Source organism: Crotalus tigris, unplaced genomic scaffold (genome assembly GCF_016545835.1).
Source record: "Crotalus tigris isolate CLP2741 ecotype Arizona unplaced genomic scaffold, ASM1654583v1 scf7180000024401.5802323, whole genome shotgun sequence".
NCBI lineage: Eukaryota > Metazoa > Chordata > Lepidosauria > Squamata > Viperidae > Crotalus > Crotalus tigris.
Genome location: NW_024100569.1, coordinates 5,007,944 through 5,033,552, shown reverse-complemented (window position 1 = coordinate 5,033,552; position 25,609 = coordinate 5,007,944). Strand labels below are relative to the sequence as shown.

Here is a 25,609-nt window from a genome sequence, read left to right as displayed (position 1 = left end):
TTATTGAGGAACTCGTCTGCCGATCTCACGGTGGTGTTACTATTCTGGCCAGGTGACCGATGCGTACGCTCAGCCACTTGGCCAGTTCAGAGGTAGGCGTGCCCCTAAATGCTACTATAGGATGGAGGGGGACGTTGGATTTGTGTATCTTGGGTAAGCCATAAAATCTGGCAAGGGCTGAGTCGCCAGGGCGTACCCTTCTCAACACGTCTTCCCCCATCCTCCTATTGCATTTTAAGTCATCAAGAAGCTTATTAATGCGATTCCTCAAAGTGGTGGAGGGGTCTTTGCTCACTGTTTTATATGCAGCACTGTCATTGAGCAATTCTAGCGCCTTGTTGATATACACCACTTTATCCATGACAACAGTTGCCCTCCCCTTATCTGCTGGGAGTATGACAATAGTGTCATCTTTTTTAAGTTGTATCAGGGCTTCTCTTTCACCCCCAGATAATGTTTGGTAGCGTCTGTGGTTCATTATGAGGCCTGTGACTTGTTGCCTAATATGGCTCTTGGCTTCCTCCCCTACTCCAATATGATGTAACGCGGGTTCTAATGCTGCTACAAAGTCAAGGGCGCCCGCATGTGTGAGATTGTAACCCACATCCCATTGTAATAGAGCGAGTTGTGACTGGGTTAAGATTTTAGAGGACAAATTGCATACCACTCTTCCCGATGGATGGTTGTTGTTGGAATCACGTAGCCGATTCTTTCTCCTTAAGAGTGTCTCAGTCATATGTCGAGTTGTTTGTTCTGCGGTTTGTTGGATATGCTGATCCAGCATCCAGAAATGATGGTTTGTCAACTCCATATTGCAAAAGTTCCGATGGTCTTGGATCCATGCTTTTAAGTTTCTTATTCGCCTATGCTGGTCGTTGATCAGCGCATACAAAGTGCGCCGCTGGAATTGGCAAACTGCCTGTTGACATTCTAAGGAGTCAACCGTTGGTCTTCTTCGCAGCGAGTTTGGCACCAGGTTCTCCTTAATACAGCCGTGCAGAAATGCTAGCTTGCAATAATCAGATGAAACACGACATGCAAACTTCTCCCACTTCCTGGCTCTGAGCAAAACTGCTCTATCATATATATACTTAATAACGCTAAAAATATGAACCCTGGGAATATTCATATTCAAAATAAAATGAACACCAAGGTATTAATTAAAACTATAAAAAGTTTAATTTAAAAACGCCAAGCTTTCGCCGTCACCTGCTGGCATTATCAGGGCTGGGCCGCCAGGGTGTGAGAGAGTCATTTTATAGGCAGGCCAAAGTCTGCACTCGGCTCCTCGATCTCGTCACCGGACCCAATTGGTTAAATTGTGCTCCGGTGATTCGTTTCTTTCTGTCCTTCCTAGCTCCGTGTATGCCTTCATCTATCTTCTTTTCTTTGGATTCTAAGGCAGGTGATGTAAACTCCTTGCCTCTCCGATTGTCTCTATCCTTCAACCCATTCTCCCTTTCGGGTTCGAGTGGTGGTTTGCATTTGTCCTTTTCTTTTCCCCAATCACGTTTCGCACAGTCACTTTCTCTATGAGTATCTTTCCTTTCGTCCTTAACGCCCCTCCCTCGTACCCAACTGTCATCAAGATGGTCGTACGTGTTGTTCCAGATTGGCTGGGGTGGCTCGGTAAGTTGTTTATCTATGGGGGTGGTCTCGTAGTTGTGGTTATCTTTAACTACCATACCCTTCCCCTCCTTTTTGTCCTCTGTGCTCTTTTCGCGCATGCTGTAATCTGAGGTCTTAATCTGGGGGGGGGGTTGAGTTGTGATCTTCCTGAGCGTCATAACGCTCCTTCCCCCATAGATAAACAACTTACCGAGCCACCCCAGCCAATCTGGAACAACACGTACGACCATCTTGATGACAGTTGGGTACGAGGGAGGGGCGTTAAGGACGAAAGGAAAGATACTCATAGAGAAAGTGACTGTGCGAAGCGTGATTGGGGACAAATGCAAACCACCACTCGAACCCGAAGGGGAGAATGGGTTGAAGGATAGAGACAATCGGAGAGGCAAGGAGTTTACATCACCTGCCTTAGAATCCAAAGAAAAGAAGATAGATGAAGGCATACATGGAGCTAGGAAGGAGAGAAAGAAACGAATCACCGGAGCACAATTTAACCAATTGGGTCCGGTGATGAGATCGAGGAGCCTAGTGCAGACTTCGGCCTGCCTATAAAATGACTCTCTCACACCCTGGCAGCCCAGCCCTGATGATGCCGGCAGGTGACGGCGAAAGCTTGGCATTTTTAAATTAAACTTTTTATAGTTTTAATTAATACCTTGGTGTTCATTTTATTTTGAATATGAATATTCCCAGGGTTCATATTTTTAGCGTTATTAAGTATGTATATGTGTATGTGTATATATATATTAGTATATATATTGCAATCTAACTCACTGCTGACTTCCAGCAGTTCCATCCTGACTGGCTCAAGATTGACTCAGCTTTCCATCCTTCCTAGGTTGGTAAAATGAGGATCCAGATTGTTGGGGGCAATATTGACAGCTGCCCCCCAGGCACCCACACATGCACTAGAAAAGCAATGGAGGTGCCAGATTAACACAATCAATGGGCCGGCTCCCTAATCACCTAGCATTCCAACTCTGATGAAGTCGGTAGTTTGGCTGATGAAAGCTCAGTAACTCTTTTACTTACAGGCTTGTTTAGATTAAATGGTCTTGTTTATTTTTATCCTGGTGTTCGTTTTTTCTATATTTTTATTGATATGTGTATACCCAGGATTGGGTCTTCAAATACAGGTGGAATACATAAGAATACATCATAGAATGAAGTCTTTTATCTTTCTATAGCATTTGGATGCAAACATTGCAAGAATGAGAGAGGGATATATAAATAGGCTTGAGAAAAGTCAAAATTTTGTGTGAAATCTAAACCATTGTCTTTTTAAAAAAGCTACCATAATTGTTCCATTTTAAAAGAAAGGAAAAAGATGACAAAGACCCAAAATAAATATAAAAACCTATTTTACACTATATTTATAACATCATTATTTTTTCCAACTTATTTGTCAGAAAGGCCCCAATTGGCAAAAAAAAGCTCAGGACCGTGTTGACTGGAAATGTGGAAGAAGCCTTCATCCTGCAGTGGATAGACAATAGCTAAAATGATGATGATGATGATATGCATGTACTGTATGCATACACACACACATAAACATGTATCCATCTCATTTTAGTATTTATTATTGCTGTTTTCAGGGTTTGCTTTTTGCATTACATATTGTGTGTGTTACATCAGTGCATATAAGACAAGGTATTATTTTTCAACCAGCTTGGTTTTGGGGCTAAGGGAGAATGCCTGGCCCAATGTCACCCAATTGGATTCAATGTCTACAGAAAGACTAAAACTAGCACCTTATAGGCTATTCCCACCCAGAAAAATATGGCATACTCCACTTAATCCTCCAGGGAAAGATTGAAGGCAAATGAGGTCGGGGCAGAAGAAGAACATCATGGCTTCAAAATCTAAGGGACTGGTTTGGACAAAACTCAGCAGCACTTTTTCGTGTGGATGCTGATAAAAACAGGATCGCCAACAGGATCGCCAACATCCGATAATGGATATGGCACAAGAAAAAGAAGAATATGCTATTCCATGATAACTCTCATAGAGAGAAAGAATGAGAAAGAGAGAGGAGACTTAGTTAAGAATAAAACAGTTTAGTAACAGAAAAATTTCATCGACTCTAATACATTGGTTCCAATTCTTTTCACTAGAATTCTCAAAAAATAATGCAATTAATTTATTGAATTATCAAGGACAAGATGTGATAATGGATATCACTTTAATTAGATTTAGCAGTAGATAAATTAAAGTTCTTAGGTGGACTTCTTCCAGCCCTCCCTCTTAAGAAGCAGCAGGTAGCCAGCTATTTTGAATGTGGAAAAAAGATGTGCTATAAATCACTTTATACCCTCCTGCAAGATAGTATACAGGCACATCAATAATGGTCTAAAGAAAGATGGTAAGTTTCTAGGTATATTTTTGTATAATTAATCTTGTTCCTTTTTATTATAAAATTAGAATAACATTCCTGAACAAGATGTAATAGATATACTTTAATAAAAAAATTAAATGCAATTTTTAAATGCAATAATAAGTCTTAATTCCCAGATGTCCTTATTTATAAAAAGAAACCAGCAAATAAACACTTCTAATGGAAGCCTTACTACAAACAAAGAGTAACCAATGTTCTCTCTCTCTCTCTCTCTCTCTCTTTCTCTCTCTGTTGACAGGAGACCTGGCATTACAATGGGCTATTATTAAAATAATTCCTGTGTTAACTAACTACATTCAAAGAACAATGCTGGCGTGAACATAATTTGGGTGAAATACAATATATTTGTAGTATTTGTATTGTTTGTTGTATATTAGATAGGCTATTATAAAACAATTAATTAATGGAGTAATGAAATTGTTAAAGCTTTACCCTCTCAGTATACAAAAAATATTCTAGGAAATAAATTTTGATTTAAAAGTTGGCAAAGGAAATTCACCAGGTAATTTTACCAAATTATTAAAAGGCAACTTTCATATTAGTTTCATTTTTGAAAAAAGAATAAGGTTTGATATTCATACATTTGTATTAAAAAAAGAAAAGTTCATACAATATTATTTTGACATGCCATGCTATAACAATAATTTCATTCAGTACAAAATTGATTATCCAAATTTATATTTACGTACTTGTTCTGTTTTTCCATACTTGTGACTCTGAGATTTTCCCAGCGTGAATTTAGAAGATTCATTTGTTCTTGTATTTCATTTTCTTCATCTTCTGAAAGCTTTCCAAATGTTCCCAAAAGTTGGCTGCCTACTTGCAAAACATCACCAACACGTCCTTGGTGAGCAGTTAATTCCATCATAAAACCCTTGGAAAATCATTATAACAACGATTACCAACAGAAAACAAAGTACTCATTTAGAGATTTTACAGATTACCCTAAAATTCCAATTTTTATTGAATAAACCAGTTTTTAAAAATTAACAATGTGATTCAAGTGTTTTGTAAAAAGGAAACCAATGAAATAAAAATATCATTTAAATTTTGCATTTTTAGTGTCATATACTGTAACCATAGAAAAACAATTAGCATATGGTAATGCTTTTGTGTTATTGAAATAGACATTGTTCATTCATACCTCATGTGTGTGAAACTGCTCTTTAACTTCCTCTACGTCAGTGGAGATCTCTCCTTGTGCTTGCAATGAATCCTCAGCAGAGAGAAGCCATGAGAGGACTTCTTCTAATGCAGTTTGGTAGCTTTCCAGGTCTCTTTCTGAACTCCTGGGTGAAGTTGCAAATAACTTCTGTTCTTGACTTTCGAAACGCTGATAAATAAATAATGTATTGAAGGAACAATTCACTAGCATTGTATTGAAAAACTTTCTTCTGAATTAATGAATAAAATGTAGTCAATTTAACATTTAATACTTCTTATGGCATCAGTTTCAGCTAAAATCTGGTGCAATATACAGATTATTATTATTATTTTTTAACAAAGGCATTGGAATTGGCATTGGGTACAAAGCCATCTGATAAATACTAACAGAAAAGAGTAATCAGACATTCTTCATGCACAGCTTTAGTTACAGGTATGTGTTATTAAAAATAAAACATTGTTTTATGAATTGTGGAGAGCTCAGTTTTTACACTCAGTTACATTATAACTGCAAGCAAAACTACATTAATGCATATAAACATTGTAAATATTTATAAAAGTACAATTGTAAGTTAAAATAATTCTTCCTTTTTTTTTACATTTTAATATAACCTATAACATTATCTTTGCCAGGTATTAAATTAGAGTTCAAATAAATTAGGAATTTAAAACAATGACATTTCTACATTATTATTGTTATACCAAGATCATGCTTGTCTTTTAAAGACAACAGCAGTAATTTTTTTCTTGTACTTGAATATATCTGTCTCTGCTTGCAAAGTATACCTAGTAAACAGCAAATATAAAACTAACAATTTTGGCAGGGACACTTCTCTGCTTTTATTAGGAATGTGGAGCTTCATCACCATTTTTGTCTTTGTTTTATTTACATCACAATTTTTTTACACAAGATAAAACATGAACATTTTTATGAGAGAGATGGAGAGAAATGTACTAAGGAAGGTTGACTTTATTTTCTGCATATTTTATTTTTAAAAAATTAGGGGAATCCTACATTTCCCTCACAGAGGGAAAAGCCTATGACAAACTAGGCCAAATGTTTTCCTTGCAGAAGGAAAAAAAAGCTCCTTTCCTCCTTCCCATTCAAGAAATCTTTGCAGAGAATCTTAGTTATAGATGTCCAAACTAGAAACATACTTCTTTTAACAACATTTTATATTAAGGAGATATAAACTGACTGGCGCAGAATTTAGTTTGGGAAATTCAGTTACAGGAAACAAGAGAATCAATAAATGATATCTGTGAAGAAATAAATATATGTAGGATTCTGTTATGGTTTGCATTTGGAATACACATTTTGACTGTTTTGTTTTTAATTCTCAACAGAACTGATGTAAAGCTCAAGGGCCTAGTGAAGTCAATCATTAACACATCCTTGTTTGAAAGTGCAGATGGCAGAGTGAATGGACATCTGATGGAGAACATAAGGACACTTATTGTATTCCCAACAGCATAACTAGAAGCCAAATGTCTGTTTTTTAAAAAGTGGGATGAATTGGCAAAAATAAATTAATGGCAAATATGTATTAGGCTCATTTCTGCAGGCATCTATCTATCTATCTATCTATCTATCTATCTATCTATCTATCTATCTATCTATCTATCTATCTATCTATCTATCCATCTACAAATTGTAATGTCTATGTATTTTTTTTCTTTTTCAATTTCAGGTACCAAAAATGTACACATTTCAGGTAAATTTGCAACTTCCATAAACACATAAACATATAAGGAACGGTTGCTGGAATTGGGTATGTCTAGTTTAATGAAGAGAAGGACGAGGGGAGACATGATAGCAGTGTTCCAATATTTCAGGGGCTGCCACAAAGGAGTCAAGCTATTTTCCAAAGCACCTGAAGGCAGGACAAGAAGCAATGGGTGGAAACTAACCAAAGAGAGAAGCAACCTAGAACTAAGGAGAAACTTCCTGACAGTTAGAATAATTAACCAGTGGAACAACCTGCCTCCAGAAGTGGTGAATGCTCCAACACTGGAAGTTTTTAAGAAGAAACTGGACAGCCATTTGTCCAAAATGGTATAGAGTTACCTGCCTGAGCAGGGGGTTGGACTAGATGACCTCCAAGGTCCTTTCCAACTTTATTAATATTATTATTGTTGCTGTTATTATTATTATTATTGTTGTTGTTGTTATTATTATTATTATTATTATTATTATTATTATTATTATTATTATAAACTGATCTGGAGTTCCTCTTGATTTCCCTTATTATAGGTTCCATAATAAATGTAAACTGATATGGGTCAAAAGCGAGATGTTTAGTAGTAGCCCTGTCTGTTTTAAAATAAATTTTCTGCATATACAGACTTTTTTTTATAATTTTGCTTTTAAATGGAATAAAATACACTGCTAATAATGGCCTATTTTTTTGATAATTTTGCTTTTAAATGGAATAAAATACACTGCTAATAACGGCCTATTATCCATTGTTCAAGGATAAAAAAAATCATTCAATGTTACTTAAATCATTGACTTTATAGATAAATAGGCATGGCAGATCATAAAAAAGTTTTGATATACTTTGAAGTCTTACGAGTAAAAAAGTTATATTGACATTAATTCATTGAAGTGCATTTTGTCTTATTGTTTCTTTTACAAAGCATAATATATACAGAATATAGAATAAAACAAATAGCTTTTCTATGGCTTGATTTTGTTCCTCAGATACTTTCCCCAGTAAAGAATGATCGTAGAATCATCAATATACACGGCAGTAATTATAAACTCTTACTAGTATAATAAGGGTACAATTTTTAAAGATAAATTTCAATTATTTTAAATTAAATATTTATTTTTCCAAATAGCTCTCGTCCCCAAAACCAAATTTCCTTTGTACTATTCCACCCTGTAGAATAATGTATTACTCTTTTAATTCTTCTAAAGGTATTTCTATAATACAGAGTACTTTTGTACCCCTTAATATTATCCAGAGAAACTTGATATTAAATGCTAGTAGTTTTCGATGAAAGAATATATATAATGAATAATAATTACAGTTTCAGAGCTGAAAATGACCCTATTTGATCAGGAGGCATTCCTGTTTTCTATATTAATTTGGGGGAATGAATATCAAATAATTAGAATTTAAAGAAGAAGCAAGATAGTTTTAAACTACCAGCAGGATACAATTCATTTTTTAAAAAAATGTATACCTAGTTCTAGCACACTCCTTCTCCAATTTCCCTACAAAACCCTTTTTCAAATACTGTGGTAAAATATCCTTCAGGGAGCACTTTTCTGTTAATTAAACACATCACATAAACCTGTTATCAGTTGCTTTGCATTGCATCCATTTTCTGTTATTCTTTCAGCTTCCCACCCCATACCTCCTCAATTATTATACAGATAGGTCTTGATTTATAACCATTTGTTCAGCGACTGTTCCAAGTTAGAACAGTGTTGAAAAAAACGATTTAGCACTGGTCCCTGAAGTGATGGCCATTGTAGTGCTCCCACAGCCATGTGATAAAAATGATTAGTTATTTAAGTTATTTACTGGGCTGGTATGCCACCAATTTCTGGAAGCTTTGGCAAGCTAAGAGCATAAACATAAAACAATACCCAAAAACTCAAATACATATTTAAAAAATGACAAAAATCAGGAATTATAAGAACCAAACATAGAAATGCCATGCACCTACACATCTGCCTTCAATTATAACACAGCTTCCTGCTATGCCAGAGAGACACATTTATCATTTTCCTGACCTCAAACAAGGAAAAAGGTGTGTGAATCTTTTTCAAAGAGAGAGCTTAAAAGAATGGGATGGCTATTGAAAATGTATACTTCTAGTGCTGATCACTGGCTTCCTATTGGGATGGCCCTGGTGGGACCTAGCCTTACTTGGTTTGATTGGATAAATTCAAAAGAAGGTACTCCCTTAGCTAACCAGATCTGGAGCCATATACAGTTTTAAAAGTGACAACTAGCACCTTGAATTAGATGCAGATGCCAATTGGCAGACAATGCAGTTCCTGATAGCAATGTTCCAATATTTGAACAGCTGCCACAAAGAAGAGGGGATCAACTTATTTTCCAAAGCACCAGAAGGCAAGACAAGAAACAATAAACAGAAACTAATTAAGGAGAGAAGCAACCTGGAATTAAGGAGAAACTTCCTATGGGTGAGAACAATTAACCAGTAGCTTGCCTTCAGAAGTTATAGGTGCTTCATCAGAGGAGGTTTTTAAGAAATGACTGGAGAACTGCCTGTCTGAAATAGTATAGAGCAGTGATGGCGAACCTTTTAGAGACCGAGTGCCCAAACTGAAACCCAAAACTCACTTATGTATCGTCGGGTGCTGGGTGGGTGTGGCCCATTGGGTGGGTGTAGCCAATTGGCTGTGTGTGGCTATAGTGGTAACAGCAGATTGGGTGGGACTAAAAAGTTCCATCAATCAATTCCAACTTTGCGAGATCTTTTTTTTTCCCTTGAGAAGCTGAAATTGATTGATTGATTGAACCTTTTTTTTCCACATGGCGGTGGAGGACTAAAGTGAAAAGGTTTTATAAAACCCAGCTGAAGGGCTAGGACTGGGGCGCCAGTGCACGCGCCCATATAGAGAGCTCTGCGTGCCACCTGTGGCACCTGTGCCATAGGTTTGCCATCACGGGTATAGGGTCTCCTGCTTGAGGGTTGGACTAGAAGACCTCCAAAATTCCTTCCAACTGTTATTCTGTTACTTTGATGTTACCAAAAATAATGAGATACCAATCAATATCTGGTGTCCTGAATGTGATGCAGTGATCCAAATATCTAGAGTATAAGTGAATGTGAACAAAAATTCTTAGTCCAGGAATGATTACAATTAACATATAAAAATTAGCTACTGAAATGCTGTCATAGCTGCTACTTACACCTAAAGTAGGAATGTTGAATTTAGTAGAATCCCCACATTGTGAACCATCTTTGATCAGAAGACTATAACTCTATTCAAAGTTAGATGCTGAATTCTGTACACCTGTCCAATTCACAATTCCAAAATTACTTTGTGTTGAAAGAATTCAGTTAGAGGCTTTTGTTCCCTATACAGATGATTACAACCTTCCATCACCAAGCAGAACTCCCACCACATATCTAATGGTATGTGGCAATGTTCTTGGGAGACAAGAGGAAGAGTCACAATTAGACAACCATAATGGAAAAGACATCTCATGCAAAGAGGGCATGGGAAGTCTTTCAGAGGGGAGCCTTCCTATTTTTCCAAAGAGTAAATGGAAAGATGGGGAGAAATACTTGCAATAGGGCAAGATTCTGTTACTCTTACTTTAACTTTATAGTAAAGATAAAGCTAGTATTAATTGTTGTGCTTCTTTCTAGACTACCTTGGAGGGCTAACACCAATATCGTAAACTGTTTTTTTTTTTTTTTTAGGATGATATGTATAACTAGATAATATCACCATACTGATAACATGAAGCCTAATGCTAATGGATGATCTGCCTTCATGTACAATAGATGTTAAAAAGAAATGGAGGAAATAGAGATCCTTGAGGCATGCCACAGATAAGATATCTCCAGGCAGATTCATTGAATGAAATTGTCCATTCAGGAAATAAGGCAGTTACTTGGCAGTTACTAGGTTCCTATCAAACTCAGCTTTTAAGGTATTCAGGAGAAAAGATGGATGCCGTAAATTAATTTTACTACACATCTTACAGAGATATTTGTTTTAAAATACAATAAAAAAGAAATAGAATAATGTAAATTTGCTCCAAAATGGGGAAATATTAACCTTGATAATAGGTAGCAGAAACAATATTTAATACAGCTATCAGGGTTAATATGGCTGTGGTAGGGCAACAGAGGCAAAGCAGATCTATCATTTCTGTCACTAATTAAAGGTATCTAACAATCAAAAATAAAGACTACAGAAGGTAAATAATAATGATAGATGTATGCAGAAATATGAGTTATTCTGCAGTTATTTGCTTTAGTAGTCATATTGTAATATTGTGATATTTTTTTTCCTTTTCAATTGTGTCCGATTCTGGGAGACTGCATGTCTGCAGGTTTCCTGGCAAGGCTTTCCAGAAGTGGTTTGCTTTCTTTCTTGGGCTGAGAGAAAATGTCTAGTCCAAGGTCACCCAGCTGGCTTTGTGCCCAAGGTGGGACTAGAACCCACAGTCTTCTGGCTTCCAGCTTGATGCTTTTCACTATGCCAAAGTGGTTGTCAAATTAAAATTACTGAGTTCTGAATACAGCTATCACAATTTCTGTTTTCAATCTGTCTCTAAAGCTGTCCTTGGTAAGGGTATGCAAAATTGTCTGATGTTACACTTGTTTAAGTAATTATCCCTTTTTAAAAAAACTATATGCAATATGAAGAGCAAGAGAGAAATATCTGTTAATACAGAATAAATATTTATTGACCTGATGTCTAAGATTCAAGAAATGCAACCTCATATAATGTATGGCATTTCTTTCATTTCTACACTGATTAAAAAAGACAAAGAGAAATATTTAGGAAACTCAAGAAAAACATCTCCTCAATGTTCATAGTAATTATTTATATCTTTGAATATAGATTTATGATATAAAAGAATTAAGGATTGGATTTAAAACTTAATCTTTTATTGAGGCTTTTAATATTTTTACAGTAACTATCTAATGTAAAAAAGAAGGTGTAACTAGAAAAGATGAGCCTTATAGAAAAAAGAGTTGGCTGACCCAAATAACACAAAAAACCCTAACAAGAATACCACTGAAAATTAAAATGGACAAAAGCAAAAAAGGTGCATTTATTTCCCACAGCAAGCACAGGCATATTAGAAGAAGAGTTTGTTATTCACAACAAAAAATAATATTGACAGACCTGTGGAGGGAACATCCTCCCTTTTTGGTCAGGGGACATGACATAAGCAGTTTGTGTGTACGCATAGCTTTTGAAACGAGGCTTAGGTGAAGGGGTGCACACATGGCCCTGTGCTACACTGACTTTGATCTAAGGAGAAGAAATTAGGAAGAAAAGCAGACATGGATGAATGTGGGTAACAAAATGGATGAAATGTAGTATATTTCAGGGGAGAATTTCAGCAGCCATCTTACTTCCAGAAATGCTCAAGGATTAAACAGCAAATATATGTTTAATGAGAAATAGAAAAAAATATTTGAAGTATCTGTAATTATCCCCACTATGAAGCCTATCATCAATAAAGATCTCTGTGATTAAATGCACTTAAAGCAAAAGGACATAAACCCAGAAAGGTTTTGAATAAATATATTCAGTTCTCTGCAAAGATGTAAAATGGTCCGGTGGTCCATAAAGGCTGTAGTAACTGTAATTAATATCTGAAGGTGCCAGAACTTCTAACTGTAAGAATGGTTAGACTCATTAGGATTGAAATTTACTTGTAATGGCATACCCCGCCAAAGAAAGACGTTATTTAGGAATTAGTATAGAAATCTAAACCTGAGATAACATGACTACTTTCAAAACCAAGAAATAGTCTGTGAATATATTTATATTAAAACAATAACAATTACAAAGAGATATTATCACAGTCAGAATGGAAGAACTTCATGTACTCATCTCTCTTTTTTATTGTTTGAACTACAGGCACAAGGATGAGTAATCATACCAAATAAAAGAGGTCTTTGTTTCAATATGACATTTTCCTTTATAAACCTTCGTGGGGAGTGGGGAATGCACAAATCCTGGAACTTCTTCAGTCTTTTCTAAGGTTTGTTTTTAAAAAGACCTAATAAGCATCACTAAAACAAAATAACTTCTGAAAGTATGCAAACTACAGTGTTAAACTGAGATGGCTGATCATGATGGTTGTGAGTAACAAACCATGAAAAACCAAATTAAATACAATAAATTCTCAATTAGATTAGCTAATTTTGTTGTGAGTTTTGTCTACTATAAACACTAGTTTAAAAGTTTTCACTTTCTAAACCAGGGGTCCCCAATCCCTGGGCCATGGCCCACCTCTGGGCCTTGAGCTGTTTGGAACTCAGCTGCAGAAGTGGCAGGTGAGCGCATGCATGTATGCACATCCCCACTTGTGTGAACAGCGGGTGAGCAGTGTGTTCCATTTGCGCGGAACCATCCCCTTTCCCCCCCACACTGGTCTACAAAGCCGAAAAGGTTGGGGAAACTCTGTTCTAAACAACTGAGACCACAACTGACTGCTGTTGGAAAAGACTTTATTTTCACAAAAGACCTAGACAGTCTCATGTAGTATCTTCTTTTGAGTATGGAAAGATACCCAATAACCATGAAGTATTCATTGGTAGGGAGTTTTGCTTGAAGAAATATTTTAACAGAAAAACTTTGTATATTAATGTTTAAGGTTCAGCCACAATATGTTCTGTGATGCTTGATTTGAATCTTTCTTTAATTATTCAGCTTCTGCTACTTTTTAAGTTCATATTATCATCAGAACATAAAATTATAGAAAGAAGCTGCTCCGAAACACACAATAGGACCAGTAGCTATTAGATCTGGCTAATAGCTAGGGAAATGAAAAATTATGGTAACTGATACAAACATGACCTGAACATATTAAATAATTAATATAGGATTACTTCCCTAGTAGATCTACTGATGAATAGTTTCCAATTATTCATGCTTTTTCATATATGCATATTGTTAAATGAAACAATCAAATAAACAATGAAATAACGTTAAGCAATTTAAAAAATCAAGTAGTTTTTAGTAAGTTATTATAATCCTGAAAACTTTGGGTCGGCAAAGTCTTAATAATATCAAAGTAAATGTCTTGACATTTACCATACTGTTTCAGATTTTTAAAATAAATGTGTGCATGTTATTCCAGCTTAATATATATCATGTGAAACACAGAAATAACAAAAATCTACATTTTGAAAACAGCAACTTTTAATATGCATAACTGTTAAAATATAATCCATGAAAATAAGATCTGAAATCAATGAAAGGCCACCTTTTCCAGGTTGAAAAAGAAGAACTATAATTAAAAATAATTTAAGGGTAGGTCTAACATATTTCAGCTTGTGGGATAAAGTGATCAATACCTGGATAAAAATAATACGAATTTCACCAGCTGTTCCCAATACCTTAACATTTCTACCCAAATAGAAATGTTCAGTAATAATCCTTGTAAATTGTTAAAGGACAGATTTTGGTAACTACAGGGAAGTTCAGTAGCTTCACTGTTTCATAACTGGAGTCTCTTTACCACTTAAATAAACAAAAGACAAGTATACAAATAACTCTGCAGGAATTTACTGTTCACTAGTCTCAAATAACAGGGGAAAAAATCATACAACTCACCTGTTGAGAAAACCGTTGTGGATGTAATTGGATTTGTTGTTCTCTAATGTGCTTTACTTCCTGTGGCAATGTTTCAACTTCATGGATGGCTTCTAGAGTAACCTTCTGGGGCAGGACTTGGAAAAGTGATGTCACATACATCAAGATGGATTTCTTGTCAGGATAGGTTGTTGCAACATCTGCACGGGCATATTAGACATACAAAAATTTACACTGTTTATAAGATTTCATAGAAAGAATTTTCTAAGCAATTCATTTTTCATTTAAGTTGACAGTAAACTAAAAACATAATAGCCGTGAAGGATCATGCCAAGGCCCATGCCAATGTGTCCACAGATGCTTCTGGGGTATTTGCAAACAGAAGAAGGATGCTCATTTCCTGCCCTTCTTCCTTAACTAGGGTTTGCGAACCTATATATAAGAATGACTCTTCAGAACTAAAGCATTTGTAAAATGTGAAATTTATTATTATAGACCAGTGTAAGAAGGTATGTAAAAGGCATAAAAGATACATCAGAGTCTGAAAAAAGGAAAAGAAAAACTAGAAAATATTAAAACAGAAAGTACATACAGTATAAATATCTATAAGAATCTAAAACAAAAGAATAAGAGCATTATATGGGTGTAGAGTAAGATAAAAAGATTAGTATGTGCAAGACTATATCTATCTATGACAGAGCACTCTAATATGGTGAAGTAGGTATTCACTGAGTTTAGTTTATTGCACAGGGCATCTGACAAATTTTGAGCCCTGTTGCATACAACTGGCAGTCTTGTATGCTTTGGCAGTCTTGGTAATTCAAAACAATGGGGAGGTGTATCCTGGACATTTATGCAATAATGGTGATTTGAGGCTAGTATGAACGTCTCTGTAATACAGGCTTTAGAGAAGCTGTGCACATGCTCTATTATTCCAGTGTGTCCTGAAAGAGTTATTATTTTGTATCAGCCTTCAAGTACAATTGAGGGGAGGAGTTGACACTGTGCACAGTAAAGACCCTCTGTATTTAGGGACTTCAAGTTTAATTAGGTATGCCATAGGGGAGGCAAATACCAGTTGCATTTACTGGCAATGAAATTGTAATCCTCGCTAGATCAATTGAGTCTCTTATCTACTACATGCTGCTTAATGAGGGCTTTAGAGTGATCATATCTCATGCTGAGTACAAGATCTGGAGCCCAGGGATGAGATTTTACAGGTAGTCTTCAACTTATGATTGATCATGTAACAATCAAAGTTACGATGGACTAAAAAAAAAAACTACTAATGACTTGTCCTTAAGGTTAGGACTGCCATCACCACCCCCGTTACATGAACACATTTTGGATGCTTGGGAACCAGCTCACATTTACAACTAGTTGCACCTTTCCATGGTCATGACTCTGGTTTGTAATTTTTTTTTACCAAAAAAGCAAATGGCAAAAATGGCCACTTTATATTGGATTCACCTAATGTCCAGGTGACTCGCTTAACAACCATTATTAAAATGGTTGAAGAATGGAGTCTGGTTATGTGTTGCTTTGACTTATGACTGCAATAATTTATGGCTAAATTCTGGACTCCATTCTGGTCATAAGTCAAGGACTAGGTTACATAAATTATTAGAGGGGCGAACCCCTCTAAGGGTGATGAATTGCTTATAGTTTTACTAGTGGAGTTGCCGCTTTGTGGTGGGTCAGGAATCACGTGTCCACCAGTTCCAGTTCAGCCATTCCCAGTTCCATGCTTGTCGAGATCGTAACATCTGAGCGAGCCAATGATGGTAAGAAGACGCAAGTCCATTAAGTCTCTACGGCTCAAGCCCAGAGCCCTAAGTCCCCCCAGAGCTGTAAGTTCATAAAGTAGTCCTCTATTTTAAATGACTATGGGAAGATGTTACAGCAAAGCGGGGGAAGTTGCAGCCCAACATTAATGGTGATGACACAGTTAGGCTGTCCATATTTTGAGGTTTTAATATCCTGAGTCTCACTCATTCTATAGCTGGTAACCACAGAGACATCCATGATTCATAGGTGGTTCATTGCCTCCATGATTAAATCTGGTTTAATGAATGATGTGCCAGATGGAATAATTGGCTCAACACTTGGGTGGATGCCTTGTTTGCACAGAGGGTGTTCAAGACGCTGAAGGATGCAATTGTGTCATGCGCATCTTGCATCATGTGTCACCTTGCAAGCTTGCAGTATGTGGTTGATTGTCTCGGGGGCCCGGCAGGTTCCTCTGCAGGTCTTATCTATGATCTGATGGTTACTGCCTCACGTGCTCCTCAATCTGGTGGGAAGTAGACCACCCCTCAATTGGGTCCCCCTAAGATATAGGCGGGGAAACACTCAAGAGGGGCATAATAGAGACTTGTGGCTGGCCACATCAATGTCTGAGACACTCAGTTCTCGATCTTCAATTGACTTTGAGAGTACAATCTTCCATTCCTCTCTTTAGTTGTTACTCTTGTAACATCCACTCTACAAGGCTGGTTTATCAGGCATCTCAATGGGCCGAAAGCATCTTGTCACTGCAGAGTCTGAAACAGCGTGATGGGATGCAATGCAATCTTTTCAAGCCAGGTTGCCTGGAGTAATGAGATCAAGGTTAGGAAGCAAGGCACTCCCAGGCCTCCATCTTTGATGTTGGCATGGAAGTAGCCTCTTGGAATGTCGGTAGGTAACCGCTTTATAGTTGTCATCGCCTGTTGCCTGTTGTTGCCTGTTTTCATTTGTATTGGAAATCATCACTCAGTTAGTGCTTATGAACAAAATTGGGACTTAAATTTGTATTTTAAGTCAATGTGATTGTAAGTCAACTCAGACCAAATTTTACAACAATTTCTATGGTGGTCATTAAGCAAATCTAGCTTCTCCAATTTTTTTTTAAAAGCAATCAGCAAAAAAGCTTGGAAATGTGATCATATGACTGCAGGATACTGCAATAGATTGTAAATGCGAGCAAGTTGCCAAGCATGCAAATTGTGATCATGGAACCATGAGGATGGTGCAACATTTAAGTGAAAGTACAGATTGAGTAACTTTTTCTAAGGCCATCATAACTTTGAACAGTGTTAAACAAATTGTCATAAATTGAGGATTACCTAGTTAATGAAGCAAGGCCAAGGGGAAAAAAAGGATAGTCTAGGCCAAAAGGTAAGTGTAGTTACTCATACTCTAACATTTACTTTCATGAGGCCCATGAGGGTAGCATTAGATATACAGTATAATTTAGGACCGGAAATGCTGTTCTTGGAAATTTGGATTATAGAGTGCTTGCACTTAAAGCGGTATATAAGTCTAATAAATAAATAAATAAATAAATAAATAAATAAATAAATAAATAAAAGTTCTGATTGTGCAAAACTGGAAAAGGGGCCCCAGCTGGGTTCCATAAAAAAGTTGTGCAATTGACTTGGCTTCAAATAATTTGAGTGTTGCAGATATAAAGTTACTGCCTCTTGTCTTAAGAATTAAAACTTTAATAGAGCTATGTGCCATAACTATCTCTTTGAAGTATGTCGGAATTAGTGACAATCTTCACATGAATTCCACAGATTAACTATATGCTATGAGAAGAACTTTTTAAACATTTTTTCTATATCTCTTTATAATCATTTCATTGCTTGACCCTATGACCTAGCATTTTGAGAGAGAGAAAAAACTCTTCTGTTCACTTTCCCTATGCGATATCTGATTTATGTACTTTGATCAGAACTGTGATCAGACGCCTTTTTCAAAGCTATTGTCACAAATATTTAAGGTTTTTTTTCCGGAATGACTTGGCTTCTAATTATTGGTATTGTGCTCTTCTAAACCTTTTTTTGTCTCTCTTGCATTCTTTTCCCACTGTAGCTATCATGATTGTAGATTGTTCGAGAGGCAGATGTACCAGATATTTGTAAAAGGGCAATGCTACATTGGCCCGTTTCAGTATGAAATTTCTAATGTAGTATAGTATCCAGCATGACCCCAAATTCTTTTTCATGCTTTGTTACAGTTCAAAACTCTCAGTGCATTTGCAAATTTAGGATATGTTACCACAAAGTACCTCATTTTAAGCTTAATTGAAAAACATTTACCATTTGATGACAATTCACTTAGTATAAAAAGATCCTTCTTAAACTTTTCTCAATCACTTCAGACTAATATTTTTCACAAATTTTACCTAGCAAATACATTATTAATAGATTAATTAAGATTATAACCAGATATCCCAAGATTTATGCTCAAGGGATTCTATTTCTTCTTTGAAAAAAATGTCCATTTATTTTGCTTTTTTATTTTAATTATTAACAATAACCACAGAGAAAGATCCCCTTAACTTATGACCACTATGTTCATCCAAGAGCATTTCTTAATATCAGCAATTGCAAAATAGGGGAAGAGCAAATGATAAAATCACATAATGTCATAACCCAAATTTTAGGATGAAAGCACTAAAAGTCAAATCTTGAACTGTGACTTTTTTTTTTGTCCTCATGTCTTTTCCTGGTGAGGCGACACTTTACCAAATGTCTTTAAAAAATTAATTAATGGATACTATATCCAAAGTGAAACCAAAACCATGCTTTTTACTGTTTTTACTCTGTTTCAATTGTGAGATACCCTGAGTCATAAATATGAAATGGGTGGGTTATAAATTTACTAAATAAATAAGAAAGCAACAGTTAAGAAAAGAAGAAAAAACCCTATTCCTTCATAATTTCTATATATTTTCTCATTCATAATTCTTATTCTTTCAGCATTTAAATAAAAAAATGTTCACAATTATTTTATTTGAAATATTGTACAGTATATATAAATAACTGAAGACATTATATCAGTCTAATTTAAATGTTAGCAGTTGGTATTAAAGTAGAAAAGAAAGAAAAATAACTGAATTTGGGTATAACTGCATTCTTTTTCTCTAAATAATTCATCCAAATATCCACATAAGTGATTAACATTTTGTAAAATGGAAAGAAAAAAAGACATGATTTTATTTTCAAAATGTCACATCAAAAATGGGAAAATATTTGCAATTCCTTATAGGCTTTTACAGTAATAAATAATACAGACAACTGCATTATCTATCTATATAGATAATCACAGATTTTATTTTGTTCCTGCTGAGGCTATTACTTCCAGAAATCTATCTGAATATATTTTTTTCTTTCAGTCAAATACATTTATATCATTTTTTTTTGAAAAAAAAATCAACTTAAAAGAAGCCAACATTTGTACCTATTGGTTTAGGTGCATTAGTATGTCATTAAAACTTGTTTTCTGCTGATTTATTTCCCTCACCATTTAAAAAAAAAAACAAAGCAAAGTAAAATGAATACCCAAATCATGAATAATCTTAATTGAACTGAAAATGCTATTCGTCAAAGTAAAGGGTTTCAGATTCTATTTCTCTTTTAATGATCAATCATAATTGGATATATGGGAGAAATATGTAACTGTCATTTTAATGAATATAAATATTCAAGCTTTCTGTAACTGCAATCTAATATTGGGATTATGCAGTGATGTTTATATCTGACCAGACATGTAGAGGTCTTTATTACAATGCAATTACTGCATGTCACAAATAAAAGAATAAACTGAATTTTTCAAGGCAGTTACAAAGTATAAACGTAAGTTATGTAGCATTGCTTTCACATTCTGTCTTTATCGGGAATTTAAATGTTGTTTATGTATTTACTGAATTCAAAATATAAAGATATATAGCTGCATTGTTAATCTCTGAATTACTTAAACACAATTATTGGAAGAATTTGGCACGATAAATGGCACAATAAATGGATGGATGGATAGATGGATGGATAAAAAATGACAGACAGACAGACAGAAAGACAGACAGACAGATAATACACTAAATATATAAATATTAAGGATTTTTTAAATAGATTTCTAGCTTGGCAGATTTCATTCTGATAATTCCTTTTAAAAGCAAAATTTCATAATCTGTGAGTTTTTATATTAGATGTGAATTAACAAAGTGGAGAGAGAGAAAGAGAGAGAGAGAGAGAGAGAGAGAGAGAGAGAGAGAGATATCTCACAGACAATTGCAAAGAGCCTGATAACTTTCCAAATTTTTAGTGCATTTATTAATTCTTTACTTCACCAACCCATGATCAAACAAATTTAGACAAATGGCATGAATTGATCTAAAATTCAATGAAAATAATATTTTTTGTTATTCTAGAAAAGTTGAAAATAAAGTATGATACCTATGCAAGATTTTAAAGTCAAATTATTTGTTATATTATATCAATAATTTTCCTATGTGAATGTCTCAATATATATTACATCAAAACACATAGAAAAATATTTTTGTGACATTTATTACACTTAAAACATTGTACAGCACAACTCCACCTTTCAAATTCAGTCACTAAATTTTCAATTCTCTTTTTAATGATGTCTTTAGATGTTTTTATGGCTTTTATCTGTAAACTGCCTATAGTCACTCAGACAGTGAGATGGACAGTGTCTAAGTTTCGTAAAATAATAAAATATACAATAGCATTTTAAAAATCCAGTTTGGGTGTCAATGAAATTGGATCTGAAAATATGTTCAATAAGTTCTTCTCATACTTTTTAAATAGTATAAAAAGATACCAATCATTAGAGAGTTAATTGCAGCTTATATCTGGACTCTACAATAGTTACAAGAAGCTAAGCTGATGAGAATAAAACTCTCATAGGTGAGAACATAAATATCACAATAGCATTCTAGGGGAAAATATGCAGAATACACCCTCTTGCTGCTGAGCAAGATAAAATTAGATCATCTCTGGAAAAAAAAAAAGATCAGTACTGTACTATAAGACAAGTCCTGGGTTGGTTTCAAAATCACTGGATGGAGGTGCTCTGAAACTTTCCTACATGGAAAAGACTTTAAGCACAATTGATCAGCAGTATACCATAGCATAACATCCATCTATTCACCTGGGTGACCGTGCAACCCTATAATAATGATAATACATTCTGTGTGATACCTTTAACCTAATCAAATAAGAATATTTGCCTACCCCAGATTAATGAGGAAGTCTCAATAGGTAGATAAAAATGCTAAATTGAAACATCTGTGCAACTAAATATAACAAGAATTGTTGATAACAAAGACAAAAAAGCTGGAGGTGGACACTGCAATACCCGAAGAAAGCCAAATAGAAAAGAAAGAAGTAGAGAAAAACAGAAAATACGAAGATCTGAAAATGGAAGTAGACTAACTGTGGCAAAATACTATTATAAATATTAATAGGCACCTTGGTTGCCATTCCAAAACTTCTGGAACATTAGTTGAACACCATCAGCATTGACAAAATCTGTGAATTCTAAAAGGTAGCTTTATTTGGAATAGCTTACATCCTTTAATTATTATTAAATAATATTATTAAATAATAACATCTGCCTATCACAGGTCCTTGGGGGAGGATCCAATAGGTGGATAAAAAATCCAAATCCAGTCTAAACATTTGGCCGATTGTGCAATGCATCATAATGCATAAATATTTATTATTCTGTAACAATTAACTATAAAGAATTCAGTTTATGTTAATTAGATAATAAAATGAGCTATGTGTGGAAAAGAGACATATATAAAAAAGAAATCAGAACAACACAAATAAAGCAACCTACTTTTGCATAAAGTGCCCTTGTTAGGATAAATATATATTTTACTGGAATAAAAGTCTTTTATTACTAGAATGAAACTGTAATGTCAAATATTATTGCTACCGTCATAATATATTCATTATCAATGATTAATTTTATGTGGTTGTTGGATTCACACCATTACTTTCTTAGTAACAATGCTAAATACTAGTAAACCTGAGGATACAAATAATAATGAATGAATGGATATGTACATATTTATATGTATGTGTGTTTAGCCAAGCAATATCAATGCAATTTTATCACATCTGTATCTATTTGAATTTAAATTTGATTGAATTCAATGGAAATTCATTCCATGTAATTATGTTTAAGTCTACAAAGTATAGTTGCAATAATTAGCAATTCTTGAAGTGAGTGGATTGTGATTGTGCTTTATGTATTCAAAGTTAAGGTCGTCTTCTCTAAATTAGGAGCCTTCAAATAGATTGTTGGAGAATTCTGATAACTTTAATCCAATACATTTGCAGACCATCAGGTGGGGAAAAGCTCCCACAGATATTACAGCACATCTTGAAAACCAATAGACACTTACAATAATAAGCCTGGTCAACATTCATTCATTAAATAGAAGGAGTTTAATGACTTCCTTCTTCTGTAGAAATACTATTCATAAAAAGGACTATTATCAATTTTAAAATTGATATTTTTAATAATTCATGAAATATGTAAAATGTTGGTGATTATTAAGTAACATAAAATCTTATTTTAGATACATTGAAACCTAAAAAGAACCTGAACTTCTAACAGGGGAATAATAAATTTACTAAAGTGAAATTATAAGGACTAGAAAAGAAATTCAAGCAATGTGATTGTTACTCTTTCTTGTCTAATAAATATATTAAAAAGGACAAATGCCAGTGCTAAATTGTCAGTTGAAATGTGGACAAATGCTCCCAAAGTTGCATAAATAAATACTCTTTATTCTCTATTACTCTTCATATAATATTAACTACTGATACTACTTAATATTCTATTAGTGTTTCTGTCAAAATCAGAAAAAATTGAAGTTCTTCAAAGTTCTGGGCTGCAATGCATATTTATATTAAATAATGTAATATCAAAATTAAAGTTGAAGATTATATGAGGAAGAATCCAAGAATTGTAAAATGTTATAGAATGTATTTCTATAAATCAGAATAGCAACAAAATTAAGCATAATTAGTGGAATATAGCTTTGCCGCATGTCTCAGATTAAAGCAAACAAACATCTGGAATTGCATTAAGTCAATTGTTTGGGCTATAAAAGATGCAGTGGATCTGACTTCCGGTTTGACGTTGCGGTGAAACAGGCGCAGGAAGATGGGGCTCCATCTTTTGTGTTTGATATTGCCCCACTGGGGACCCTGGAAAGGGTCAAAAGTCACCCCAATCAAGGAGAGGCCCATCAGTTTGATCCAAAGAAGCCCTCCAAAATGGCGGGGGAAAGTCTGGCTACATACGTGTAGCCAGTCAGAAGATGCTGACAACTGAAGAAATAAGCACCAATGAGCAACTTTTCAGCAACGTGGATGAAACTGTGTGAAACTTTATCCTCTCTTTATGACTCTAAGAGTTTTTCCTGGAAAAAATTGCCCAAAGCACCCTCCCCGATTAGAGAGGGAAGGGGAATTTCCACCCCATTCCCTCAGGAAAATAAAAGCGGCGAATTAATTGCTTGGGGGGTGGAACAGAGAAGTTAATATAGACCACTGAATTACTAATGGACCCAGACAACACGTTGTTTATTAAGTATTTGACTATAAAACTAGAAAATTAATAAAATATTTATTAAAAAAGATGCAGTGGATCTAAATAATTTTATTTTAATGAAATAATTTTATTATCTATTATTACTTATTATGGTTGGCCTCACAGTTGGCCAGTTTTGGCATTTTTATCCACTTACCAAGTCCTTCCCAAGGACCTGGAATAGGCAGATGCTGTTGTGTGATGGTGTTAAAGATGATGTGGCAATTGTACAGTTGTGATGGGAACCTTTTCTTCCAATAGTCTTGCAAATGTTGGCCCTGGTTGCTCAGCCTGAACCCTGTAGTCCATTTGTCACCAGATGTCCAGGAACCCCAACACCTAATGTGGTTTTTGCTGATCTGGGCAACTACTAATCCAGTACAGATTTCTGTAAATGATGTCTTACCACATTGTTCATGAAAAAGACACTTTTCATCTGCTCCATTGATGAAACCTGTTTAGCATAGTTGAATGTCTTGCATAGCTCTCATCTTTCTCCGAGCACACAAGCCCCACAACCACATCAAGGTAGTGCCTTATTGGGGGGGTTACTTATTATTATTACAAATAATAAATAGAAATGACAGTTTTTTCACAGGCTATCCACCTTCATTCTGTAAAGTAATTGCTTGCATTGATTGAAACTGTTGCCAGTTGTGAAGAAGAAAATGCTAGGCATTTAGATGTTATTGTTATAAATTCCAGATGCACAATCAGTCTGTATTGTGGCAGGGCAAGTATATTTAAGATGGAATGATTTCCTGCTGGCTCCAGAGTTTAGAGGAAAGCATGGCAAATTAATTGGAGAATCAATTAGCTCTGGTAGACTAGTTTATTATTTTCTCTTGCTCTGCCTGACCCTTGTTCTCTACTTCATCAGCCAAACCTAATCTTTCATTTCAAGTTAGACTGGCCACAACTGAAAAATGGATTACATAGCAGTCCAAAGTGCCTAATAATTCCTAATTCTGAGGAGAGATTGCTACAAATGAGGTATTAGTTCTTTTTTTAAACAGTTTTTATTGATTTTTTGCAATAACAATATTTAGTGCTTAGTAAATAGTGTGTAGTCTGGGTTCATATATTTGAAAAACAACAATAATTAATTTCTATAATTCCATGATCAATATATTAATTAATAGTATGTTTCCTTGATCTTCCCTTCTTCCAATATTATTCTCCATCAATATTAGATAAATATAATAATATTTTCAATACATACAAGGTTGGATATAAACATTTTTTGTGTTTGTACAGATAACTATAACATCCATATATAACATCTTTTCTAATTAACTTATGTTTCAATTATATTTGTAAAAGTCTTCTTGTTAGGTCATTATGTGTCCTATTTTCAAAATTCTTATTTAAACTTAATTTCCCCTCAGTATTCAAACCATTCTTATTAGTCATAGTTTGCTCAAAATTAATTACCTAACTATCCAAACTTTTCATTGACATACCCCATCCCAATATTTTCATAATTCATATATTATAAAGATACCATACTACTTATATATCCTATAACATCCACAAATAACATCTTTTCTGAGCGGTTTATATTTCAATTATATTTATAAAAGTCATCTTATTGAGTCACTATATGTCCTTTTTAAGAAGAGACTGGACAGCCATTTGTCCGAAATGGTGTAGGGTTTCCTGCCTGAGCAGGGGGTTGGACTAGATGACCTCCAAGGTCCCTTCCAACTTTACTACTATTACTATTTTCAAAAATCTTA

The 25,609-nt window shown here is 34.8% G+C and overlaps 1 protein-coding gene across 9 annotated transcripts in view; it reads right to left on the bottom strand.

The window, feature by feature from the left end:
- DMD (dystrophin) overlaps positions 1-25,609 on the bottom strand; it is a 962,852-nt gene that overhangs the window by 554,335 nt on the left and 382,908 nt on the right. For all 9 annotated transcript variants that reach the window (XR_005555060.1, XM_039329649.1, XM_039329655.1 and 6 more), the window contains exons 8-10: positions 14,490-14,668; positions 5,169-5,357; positions 4,714-4,898 (exon numbers count right to left, since the gene is read on the bottom strand). Coding sequence is in view for 8 of the 9 variants with exons in the window: in XM_039329649.1 (XP_039185583.1) it covers positions 4,714-4,898; positions 5,169-5,357; positions 14,490-14,668 (553 nt within the window). In the remaining variant the exon portion in view is untranslated. The remainder of the gene's footprint in view (positions 1-4,713; positions 4,899-5,168; positions 5,358-14,489; positions 14,669-25,609) is intronic.